A 12204-nucleotide genomic window follows, 5' to 3' on the forward strand; every position below is an offset into this window, starting at 1 on the left:
GTTCACATGCAGGCAGGGACTGCAAGCTGCTCTCTCACTTCAGCACTGGTCTTCCAACTCCACCTCCCCTTATATGAATGCCACCTGGGAATTCTTGCACAAAAACCTACTCACCCTTTTGCACAGATGCATTCCATCTCATCTCCTGTTCCTGCTCCAGCTCCTGGTACATTGCATCCTGTGGCAAGGCAGAAGCCTTCAAACACCTTGCCTTCTCTTCATGGAAAGCAAATCTGAACGAAGGAAACCTCAGATCATTCCACAAAGTCCATAACAAATGTGTCCCCCTCTCACGAGAGGCAAGAAACATCTGGCCAACATCAACGCTGAACTTTCAAACCAGTCTCCTTCCTCAAATACATGGTAACACATTTTCAAGTCTTTCTCTGGAGTATGCTTCCCCTCCATCTCTTTGTTCACTTCAAATGGCACCACAGCTGACTTTGCTTGTGAGAAGGCTGAATGTCTCAAGTCTGTGTTTGCTTCAAAATTTTGTATCCCCAATCCCTCACTCTCAGTACTCATGCTTCCATGTCATACCCAACTGCTCCTGGACTCTGTATTTTGCACAAGAAAAGGTGGAGAAGTCTGTTTCAACCATCGACTCCGAGTACTGGATCGGATAGCATCAGCTCACGTATCCTAAAAACCTGCGCTGCTGCTCTTGCACATCCTCTCTCATTCATTTTCACCCTGTCATTTGTGCTAGGTCATCTTCCATCTGCTTCGAAATTTGCCAACATCATCACATTACAAAACTAGAAGGGCATTCGGTGGAGCGCATACCTCCACCACGTAATGCCTGATCCACGAAAACATATCGGGCTCATTACATTTTTGAAATATCATGCTATACAGCACTATGTCGTTTTTGGCCCATCTCTCAATGGTAAAGAATCACTTAAAAAATTATCACATTCAGATTCCGATCCAGATCTTCACCAAAATTGAATCAATTCTTCACATTCTATTCAAAAAAATACATCACAGTCCTAAACCAAAATCCAAAAGTGCATCCAGAAAAGATGCAAGTCTATGTAAAATCAGGCCAATAAATCAAAAAGTTCAGATCTTCCGAAAGCATCAACATTATTTTTATTCTGAAATAAAATCAATTCAATATTTATAGTGCACAGCATTCAAAATATTCGTCTCAATTTCACTTGAGCAGTGCATTTCCTGAGTGGAAGCAATATTAACCGAGTTTTCTTTATCCTAAGTGAATTTGCAAAATTTTTGCCCAATTTTTTGATGGAATGCATTGTGTAGAATTACAAATCAAGTAAAACAACCAAATGTGCGAAAAAATAAAATTGTAACAGACAGGGAGCAAGTTCACCTCTTGCGTTGTTTTGTGCCGACCTGCAGAGGAGGATCCCGCTGTCCGGGTCGACACAGCACGGCTCTTTGGGCCGTGGCGACCAACAGGGTGCGCTGCGCGTAGTCCAGTTGAATTACGGCACTCGGTTCCTCATGCACCAAAGAAGAGTTGCACACACCCTGATGGACCATTCACCACTTCAGGAAAGAAAGCTTTTACTTGGGAAAAAAAAGAATACTTGCTTGCTTGGATTGTTACAAAAAAGTTTGTTTGAATTTGGTTACAAATTACCTGATGGAAGCTATGGCAAAAAAGTTAGGCCCCAAAATTTTCAAGTTTCAGGTAAGTTGTAAAAATATTGCCTTTAACATTTTGGCATGTGTAAGAGGACAGCATTAAAAAAAAAAATTCCCAAAGTAAATATTCCGAGATATCAATATTTACAAAGTAAATATTCCTAAATTTGATAATCAAAGTAAAACAAAGCACAATGTCACATCTTTGTTAATCTTCACGTCAATGTCAATTTCACCCCTCTGCTCATCATGGGTCAACTTAAATCAGCTGAACGCAAAATGTTACATGACTATTCATATTGAGAAACCCCTAAATTACTCCATTTTTTTCATCGTGGTGTAAGTGGATAAAAACTATAAATAAACCTATAAATATCAATAAAATATAAATAAATCGATTTTTCAGAAAAAAAAACCAGCAGAAATCCACTTGGGGTTGGTGGTGGGGGGGGGGGCCCTCTCTTCCATGAACCAAGACTTTGTACAAAAATAAAATAAAAGTATGGCAAGTCCGTATGCTTGGCTGCCCTTTATCAGCAACATCCCATTTAATGCCGGAATCTTCGCCAAATTTTTTCTTTGCAGCCATAGTAGGAAGAGAAAGGGGGAAGAGAAAGAGGGAAATGGCTTAACCACAGCTTAGAAATAATACACAAGCCTGGTGTTGGCTTAGTGGTTAGGGTGGCTGGCTTGGGATCTTAGGGTCCTGAGTTTGAGCCCCGTTGGCTGCTGAATTAACACCAGGTGGGGTTGGATTCAGCCTGTCATCCTTCCGAGGTCGGCGAAATGAGTACCACTGTACTGGTATAGGGCACAGCATCAGTGGCACAGTCACGCCCCAACAAAATGATACAGTAGCTACTCGGCAGCCAAGCAGCTATAAGCAAGAACAAGAACAAGAACAAGAACAAGAAGAAGAAGATGCAACCAACAGGACAAATTATTTTTTGAATTCATGTCAGATATACCGCACATTCATCATAATAATTAATTATGCTCCAAATCAAAGCGATACTTCAAAATGTCAGAGTGTGTCAGTCAGTCAGTCAGTGTGTCTCCTCCATAACTCCAAAACCATAAAACCTAGCGGTCTGAAACTTTACAAGCATATGAAAGGCACTCCAAAGGAGTGCATGAGTGAAAATTGGGTGTTTGGGTTAATTAAAACACCTTTTGAAGATAATTAACAGCCTTATTTTAATATATCCTTCACCAGGCGATCCTCGGCCACCTCGCTGCCATCTTAAGGGACATCCTGGTTACCTCGTTCTCCCTCGCTGCAATCTTAACTCGCCATTTTGTTCAGCCTGCTCAACAATGCCTTGAATTGGAGCAGGCCACATCGGTTTATTAACAATAATTTTTTTTCTCACTCTCATCACTCATATCATTGAATGCCCAATCATCATACCTACGAATCACTGGATACATTGCAATGCTTATAAACGCCCAGAAATGCCAGCACTTGTGACTTTATTTCATTTCTGCACATGCCATAACCTCGAGAATCTCTTAAACCAAGCTGGATTACAAAATTTAAGCTCCAGAATTAAACTTAGCAGCAGTTCCAACTGTTAAAAAAGTGTTAATTTGTCTAATTCGGACATATTTGACATTTCAGCATCTCCGGGAGGTGTTTAATAATATGAAGGATCCGCACTCACTAATCGCTTGCCAAGCCAGCCATTCCTTATCAACCGTTTTGTTGGAGTGCTTCCTTGAGTGCTTTAGCCACTTGGCCGCATTGAAAGCTGCACTGTCCCTCTGCATGACCAACTGCCTGCCTGTGTTGTGCCCTGCAGTATCGTGCAGTACCAAGCCTGTCGTTCCTTATTAACGGTTGGATGCAAGGAAGGAAAGAATGGATGGCTGGAGGTTTGGAATGGAAGGAAGGAATGGATGTGAAGGAGAGAAGGGATGAATGGAAGGAATGGATGTGATGGAGAGAAGGGATGAAGGGAAGGAATGGATAGATGAAGGGAATGGAGGGAATGGATGGGATGGGGGGATGGAATTGAGGGAAGGGGTGGAGGGAAAGGGATGGAATGAAGGGATGGATGGATGGATGAAATGAAGGGATGGATGGATGCATGGATCAAACCGATTGTCACCCCCCACCACCCCCCCCATCTCATCACTCTGCCCTTCTTCCTCGCTCGTCTCTCCTTTGCCCCTCTCTCTCTCACTTCCATCCGCTCTTTTCCTGTCTCTCACTTCCCTCCCCTCTCTTCCTCACTCTCACTTCCCTCCCTCCCTCCCTCCCACCTCTCTCCCTCCCCTGCCTACTCTCTCTACCCTTTCTCTCTCCCTTCTCCTTTGTCCCTCCTCCCTCTCTTTCTCCCTCCCTCCCCCCACCCACTCCCTCTCTTAATGTCCCTGTCAGCGAAGCGACGGGTTTTATTTGCTAATCATAAATAAACCAAGAGCGAAAATTGCTTTACAATACATGTCCTCTTCCAATGTGACATTTTCGAAGTCAAAAAAGGATACAACTCTGTGAAAAATTGACGAAACGCCCTGAAACTCGAAATTATTCTGCAACATCATCATAAAGCCATGTACCAAGTTTCAGTTGATATGTTACAGGGTATGGGGGGGAGTCTGAAAAACCACAGGCAGGACAGATGGAGGGATGGACAGATGGAGAGCAAACCTATTGTCCCCTCTGGTAAAAAAACCGGGAGGGAACTCATAAGGAAAATAAATTATACCGATTCAATCGGCACTCCATCAAATAATCACCTGATCCCAGTCAACCAAGGTGCAAGCAACACGGCCCTGCTCGTCACCCGAGAACAGCTTCATGCCATTGGCAGCCCAGGTTAGTGCAGATACAGACCCGCAGTGCTGTCCCAATACCTCAAATCGCTGCAGCTATGGTATGGGTAAAAGAAGAGGAAAAGCAATTCACAAAATAATTACTGTGTAATGGATGTAGTTTTCGCGTAGTAAACGAGCACGTGAGCAACATAAACTTATTTCAAGCTGCAAAGCGAACCAATAATGCAAATGTAGGTATACAAGTGAAGATTGCTTCACAAGATGTGGTAATTGTGCTATTGATTGCTCTGTACTCGATAAAGATGGTCAACCTCTGGAGACAAAGACAAAAAAAAGATGGGAAACAAAAATATATCAAAATCAAGAACATTGATTTAATACGTATTACTTGTCGTTATGTTACGCAGAGGACAACTCAGCAGGAATATATACAGAGATATGTCTGAGTTTGATTCATGTCAAATATGATTGGACGAAAAGTCATCATCCTGGTACTCTGAAAAACATCGAGAGCCATTAGTTTCTCAATTGCTGTGGACACCATCTTGGTTGTTTAGGAAGGATTTATGAGACATTGCAACAACATTAGTCTTCATTCACTCTCTTCAATCCCATTCTTCCATCCAGGTGTTCAAAACAGGTGCTTACGACCATCTGTATATTGTATCTCCCCCCCATCCACAACCAAGATCTTTTCTACCCCCATTAATCCACTCTAAACCCACCTCCTTTAAATTCCCTGCTTTCCTTCCTGAAAGTCTGCTGTAATGTTGATCTTATTTACCCCATGTCCCTCTCCCCACCCCTCTCCCTTCCACAGATCTCCTAATGTCTTTGTTCCACACTGTTTTTTTCCTTCCCTCTCCCACCTCTCGTCTCCTGCTCACTTTGTTATACATTCTGTGCGTTAGCTCTTAAATGAGCCTCGACAATGTATGCAAAAAAAAAGTGTTCAAATGGCAATTGCTGCAGGCTATAAACTGTGTTCCAGTTTTCTCCAATGAAATCCATTTCACAAGGACGTTGATGGAGCATGTCTGAAACCTGGAGAGGAGTGAAGGGGTGAAAGAGCTACAGCAGCAACACTAGAGGAGCGGTGGTTGAAAATAGAGGCCACAAACCTGTTTTCGATGAATGAATAGCAGGCCTGTGTGCCTCTGCTTTTGTGGGAGATGCCAATTATTTTAAAGACTTGAATCCACAGCAATAAGGACAGACAAGTGTATCGAGCAAGACGACCAACACATCAGGGAGAGTAAGTAGTATTCTGTTGAGTTTTTGAAAATTGCCTTATCGGCTAAAATAAGTTCAGATTTACCAAGAAAGAGCTTCAGAAGATGAAAGATACCTTATCTGTAGATGGCTTTGGGTGCCAGCTGTGATCCATGGTCTGCCCCAGAAGATTAGGGCCTTTCTGTTTTTGCACACAAAGTCAAGGCTCGTGCAAGAACTAATACACAGAAACATGTAACAAGGCAGGAGACAAGTGGGGTGGGAGAGGGAAGCACAAAATAGTGGGGAACAAAGACAATAGGATATCTGTGAAAGGGATAGGGTGAGGTAGACAGGATAAAGAAGATGGACACGACAGGGACTTTGAGGAAGGAAAGCAGGGAATATGAAGGAGGTGAGTTTGGGGTGGATTAATAGGGTTAGTAAAGACCAAGTTTTTGGATGGGGGAAGATAAGAGATGGTGGTGAACAGCTGGTTTGAAGACCGAGAAGGAGTGGGATTGAAGAGAGTGTGGGAGTTTGTTCCAGAGGTGGGGAAAAAGAGGAATGATAGAGTGAAGGTGAGCAGTGATTCTTGATTTTGGTAGTTTTACCAGAAGGGGGTTTTTGTCAGACCTTGAGTGCCCTGAGGAAATATAGGAGGGACAGCTCACAGATAGAGCAAGGGGGGGGGGGCAAGGCCGGAGAGGAGACGGTAAAAGACAGAAAGACCACCGACCTGCCTCCAGCGAGAGACTCAAAGACTCAGCTTCATCACGGGAGATACCAATGATCCTAAAAACCTTGGTTTCCACAGTGTGAAGTCTGGGAATTATCCTGGGAGTTCTTTATCTGGGAATTCTTTCAAAGAAACTTGCTCTCCCTCATGCACAGATTTATCCCCTCTCGTGTTCAGTTGTCTTACCCTTCCTCCCGCCCTTGGTTTACTGAAGCTTGTGGCGAGGCAGTTGTCCTGAAACAACTTGCCTTTGCCTCATGGAAAGCAAACCCAACTGAGGGCAATCTCAGTTCTTTCCACAAAGCTCGGAACAAGTGTGTATCTACCCTCAGGAGAGCCAGAAAACAACATCTTTCTCATCTCAAGTCTGAACTCTCAAACCTCTCTCCCTCCTCAAAATCCTGGTGGCGTTTAATCAAATCTGTTTCTGGTGTATGTTCCCCCTCCATCCCCTCCCTTACCTCAAATGGCCGCACTGCTGATTCCACACGTGATAAAGCTGAATGTCTAAACTCGGTGTTTGCAGCTAAATCTTGTGTCCTAAACCCATCTCTATCTCTACCCACTTTACCCAGTCGCACCCACCTGTCCCTGGACTCTGTGTCCTTTTCTCCTGACAAGGTGGAGAGCTTGCTTTCAAACCTCGACTCAGATTCTGCAATCGGTCCAGACGGCAACAGCCCACGTGTCCTCAAAGCCTGCTCTTCTGCTCTTGCTCACCCTCTCTCTGTTCTATTCACCCTCTCATTTGCCCAAGGTCATCTGCCATCTGCTTGGAAATCTGCTAACATCATTGCCCTGCATAAAAAAGGTGCAAAAACAGATCCCTATAACTACAGACCAATCAGCCTTCTCCCAATCATCAGCAAGGTGATGGAATCCATCATCGCCTCAGATATGAAATCCTTCCTCTTCTCCAATGGCTTGATTTCCGATCATCAATTTGGTTTCACACCAGGTCACTCTACCCTGGATATGCTGCTTCTGCTCTCCCATCAATGGATGGAGGTCCTCAATGCCAGACAGGAAATCCGAGCCGTATCCCTGGACATATCACGTGCTTTTGACACAGTCTGGCACCCTGCCCTACTCACCAAACTCTCTTCCCATGGTATTCAAGGCCATCTCCACTCATGGCTCGCAGACTTCCTCTCCTGTCGTAGTCAACGTGTGGCCCTAAATGGAGTTCTTTCATCCCCTCTTCCTGTGCAGGCTGGAGTTCCTCAAGGTAGCGTTCTGGGCCCTGTTCTTTTTCTGGTTTTCATCAATGATCTCTCGGACTCTCTGGAAAATCCTCTATTTCTCTTTGCCGACGACTCCACCCTCTGCCGTACCATCTGTCATCCCTCAGACCGGCAAGCAGCAGCTTCTTCACTCACTGCAGATCTGGATAAAATCACAAACTGGTCCAACACGTGGAACATGTCTTTCAATCCAGACAAATCTCACACTCTCACTATGTCTCTTTGAAAGGACCGTTTACAAACCCCCCCCATCCACTTTCTCAACAATCCTCTGGAAGAAGTCTTTTCTTTCAAGCTTCTAGGTCTCACTATCTGCCATGACCTTTCCTGGGAAAGTCACATTTCCAACCTCGCCTCAAAAGCCAGTCGCCGACTGGGAATCCTCCGTCGTGCTCAGTCCTTCCTCGGCCCTCTTGAACTCCTGACCACTTACAAAGCTTTTGTCCGTAGCCTGATGGAGTACTGCTCTCCCCTCTGGGCTGGTGCTCCTGCCTCCCACCTTTCTCGGCTTCACGCTGTCGAAACCAGGGCATTTAAGATCATCGGCATCTCCCGCAATGAAGCTGAGTCTTTGGGCCTCTCACTCAATCACCGCAGGTTGGTCGGTGGTCTTTCTGTCTTCTACCGACTCCTCTCCAGCCTTGCCCCCCCTGCTCTCTCTGCGATTTGTCCCCACCACATTTCCACAGGGCGCTCAAGGTCCGCCAACAACCCCCTTCTGGTAAAACTACCAAAATCACGAATCACTGCTCATCTTCACTCTTTCATTCCTCTTTTTTCCCGCCTTTGGAATAAACATCCTCACTCTATTCTTTCCCATTCTTCCCTCCAGGCTTTCAAAACAGCTGTTCACCACCACCTCTTATCTTCCCCCATCCAAATCCTCGATCTTTTCTACCCCCGATAATCCACCCAAGCCCACTTCCTTCATTTCTCCTGCTTTCCTTCCTGAAAGTCCCTGAAATGTCCATCTTCTCTTCGCCATGTTCCCCGTCCCATCCCCATCCCTCTCCCTTCCACAGTTCACCTAATGTGTCTGTTCCCCACTGTTTTGTCCCTTCCACTCCCGCCCCTCTTGTCTCATGCCTCCTTGCTGTGAGTTGTGTGTTAGCTCTCATACGAGCCTCGACCAAGGTATACAAAAAAAAAAAAAAAAGTCGAGCTAGGTGTGAGGCAGGAGCACCACCCCAGAGGGGGGAGCAGTATTCCATCAGAATGCAAATGAAAGCTTTGTAGGTGGTGAGGAGCTTATGTGTACCAAGGAAGGACTTTGCACAATGTCTGATGCCCAATCGGCGACTGGCTTTGGAGGCCATCATGGAGATGTGGCTTTCCCAGGAAATATCATGGCAGACAGTGAGAAAAATTATGAAGTAATATCTGCTTCAAATTAATCCAAACCTGTTGCAAAATACTATTTTTTTTCAATCAGACGCCCCCCCCCCCCCAATTCTTTTTTAACCCAGGCAGTGTATTGGCAACAGACCGCTGCCTCAATCGCTCCTGAAAAAAATTATTGCCCGTTAAGAAATATATAACCTCCCATTTTTGAGCTCTCAATCAGCGCAAAAATAAAAGGCTTCCCTTGTTTTATGTCGTGGTATTTTTTACCACCGGCTTCTGCGAGTTATTAATTAATTACAAGGATTACAAGGAAATTATGCGCAGGAGGAGGCCATTCGGCCCATCATGCCTGTACCACACCAATACCAGATTTTTAATAAATCCATCAATACCCCCTTCCCTTCGTGTGCAGCCTTTTGCCTTTTGGTTGTGTTGAGGTAGACTTCTTTTTAAAATGGTAGTTCGATGATTAATCGGCTTACTCAATGCATACGAATTGTAGTCAATTACTATTATACCTGTTTTCCTTAATTATTGCACCTGTCAATTACTGACATGTATTCATCTCTCTGTAGCTCATTTATTAGAACCTAAAATCAAACATATTTTAATCAAATTAATTTTATTGGAACTTGTATCTTCTCTTGCTTTGCTGTTCTTCTCTGCTTCTGCTTTTGTCCCTTGCTTTCCCTCCCTTTTCCTCTTCTCTCTCTCTCTCTCTCTCTCTCTCTCTCTGTTAGGTGTCCAGAATTGTTTTGCTTCCAGTTGTACCCTTGCCTTGCTTTTCTCATGTGAAGCTGGCCCAGTCAAGGTCAGATCTGGGTCGTTATGACCCAACTCTCCTCCTCCTCCTCTTCTTGTTCTCTGTTCTTCTCCTTGGCCCCCTTAACTTCCTCCCACTTTCCCTTAGACATTATATATAGATGATTTTTGTAACTCTGATTTAGCAGAGACCATTGTATGTTTTACGTCGATGCTCCTTCGCTCCGTGATATCACGTGAAATAAATATTCTCTGATTAAATTGTACTTTGCCTTGAGTGGACATTGACTATTCAGAGTTACCTTGAACATAAAGAGTTCCACAACAGTTGCATCATTGCTTGAGGGTGTGGATATGCCGCTGATGCAGTGCCCCTATTGCCAGTATACCGGTGCTCATTTCGCCGACATTGGAAGGATGACAGGCTGAGTCAACCCCCTAGTGTTAATTCAGTGGCCAACGAGGCTTGAACTCAGGACCCTAGGTTCCCAAGCCACCACCCTAACTGCTAAGCCAACACCATATAATATGCTACCACTCTATTGTAAAGTCAAAAAAATGTCACACACAGCATAATCTACAACGTACACTACAATCCAACACACCTTGCAGAAATATCAAAGCAATACCTGAATTGAGCAAGTGATCTGTACACAAGAGCTATTGAAATGGCAATGGAAAAAGAAAATGTCAGTCATGATGGCTTTGTAACCATTAAAATGTAAGAATAAAACTAGAAACATCTCAAAATGCAAAGCCAGTTCACGTCTGCTTTGTACTCAAAACTAAACTTGACGAGAACTACAGTTGAAGAAAATTGTACATTTTATTTATTTGCGTTCTCCATATTCTCATCATGAAGGTTTGTTGAGGATTTAATGACAAAAGCTCGATTGGTAATTCGATTCTGTCCGGGACAGACATACTGACACTGAATGGCAAATAAATAAACACGGAAGTGATTAAGAAACAAAAACGGGGCGTCTCGCGCTTGACGCGCTGCGGCGGGGCGAATAAGGCCGGCTATGCATAGTCACTACGAGTGTGACCTTTCACATTTTGACCCAATTTTTAATTATTTTCTCCATATTCTCATAACAAAGGTTTGTTGAAAATTTGATGACAAAAGCCTAAATGGTTAAAAAAAAATGGCCTGCACAGACGGACACACGCACACATGCGCCTGCAAAACCCTGTCTCCCGCTGTGCAGAGGTTGGGGGGGGGGGGGGCTCATAAAGAAAATGCAACAATCAGGGCAGATGTTTAAATCTCTTCTCATGCTCACGCATCACATCAGGATGCATCAAGTTGTAGAAATCATAGAGTTAAACCATGGCATGAGCATCGAGTACTCGGTGGAAAACGAGCAATGACAAATATGCTGCTCACCTGGCTCTGCTGCTCCGAGACAGGAGAGTGGAGCTGCAAAAGTACGACAGCACCATACGAAGTTCCCACGGCAACCAGGTCATCCAGACAGCAGAGCAACTTCACCGCAGTGATGGGTTCTGATCGCAACTGCAGCCAGAATCATGTCATGTCATATGTCATGTCATGTCAAGTCATGTCATGGCATGCTACAATTTGAGAAGTGCATTTTGCTTTGACTTCTCTGCACTGCTGAATCACTGGACGGAATGATTTGAAAACTGATGGCTGTACTCAGGGAGTGCACGAGAAGGCTTTTATGTGCTAAAAAAAATAAATCATAGTCCCAGGGGTTCAAGTTGGGGGGGGGGGGGAGGAGGACCCCAATTCTCTGCGTGTAAATATGTATGACATAGTTACCAGAGCACCAAACCGGATCATTTATTAAAGGTCTGATGACTATCTCCTGGTGGAATGGGGTTTTACAAGTCAGTCATCCTCATTCTCACTCTCGTTCTCTTCACAGAATGTCGGTAACGCTGAAGCAGCTTCCTGCGCAGGGGTTTATACTTGGTGGTTTGCCATTGCTTTCCCAGCAATAATTAGGGCAAGAATTTGTAATTATTTTTCAAGATGCCGGCGATAGCTCACCAACTCTTCACCAAGGATTCTGCGGGGTCTTTAACATCCAACAACTAATGCCCGCAGATGGGACACTTTGATGAATGACCCTGCCTGTGAAACACCGGACCAACAGTTTATAACTGAGTCGGGATCGAACCTCTGCTGGACAGACTCGAGGCGAGTGTGTGAACCTCTCGGCCATCCTGCCAACCCACAAATCATACAAAAACATGCTAATTCTGGGGGAATTAACCTGTCCGTAAGGATGGGTTCTTTACTAGTCAAAACTAAATTTACCTATTAAAAAAAGAGAGTGGATAAAACTAATGAAAAGGTGCAAAATTTAATTGCGATTTTGTGTAACAAGCTGAAACGACCCGGAGCTCCAACATGATAGCGTGGATATCTTGCACCGGCAGGGTAAGGAGGTTGTCCAAGTGTTGGCACAATGTGTGGACCTTATGAGTGCAGGAATTAAGAGTCCTGCATCGCTACCCAAGAGCAGGCTTTTC

At 44.4% G+C, this 12204-nt stretch overlaps 1 protein-coding gene across 9 annotated transcripts in view; it reads right to left on the bottom strand.

Annotated features, from left to right (window-relative positions):
* TECPR2 (tectonin beta-propeller repeat containing 2) overlaps positions 1-12204 on the bottom strand; it is a 128591-nt gene that overhangs the window by 99210 nt on the left and 17177 nt on the right. For 8 of the 9 annotated variants that reach the window (XM_085889369.1, XM_085889370.1, XM_085889367.1 and 5 more), the window contains exons 3-5: positions 11090-11218; positions 4360-4491; positions 1340-1500 (exon numbers count right to left, since the gene is read on the bottom strand). In XM_085889369.1, the coding sequence (XP_085745495.1) occupies positions 1340-1500; positions 4360-4491; positions 11090-11218 (422 nt within the window). Of the gene's footprint in view, positions 1-114; positions 234-1339; positions 1501-4359; positions 4492-11089; positions 11219-12204 lie in introns of those variants that run through there. The other variant, XM_085889373.1, reaches the window with a different exon arrangement.

The sequence above is a fragment of the Eptatretus burgeri genome, chromosome 7 (assembly GCF_056783735.1).
Source record: "Eptatretus burgeri isolate ZD-2024b chromosome 7, Ebu_testis_v1, whole genome shotgun sequence".
NCBI lineage: Eukaryota > Metazoa > Chordata > Myxini > Myxiniformes > Myxinidae > Eptatretus > Eptatretus burgeri.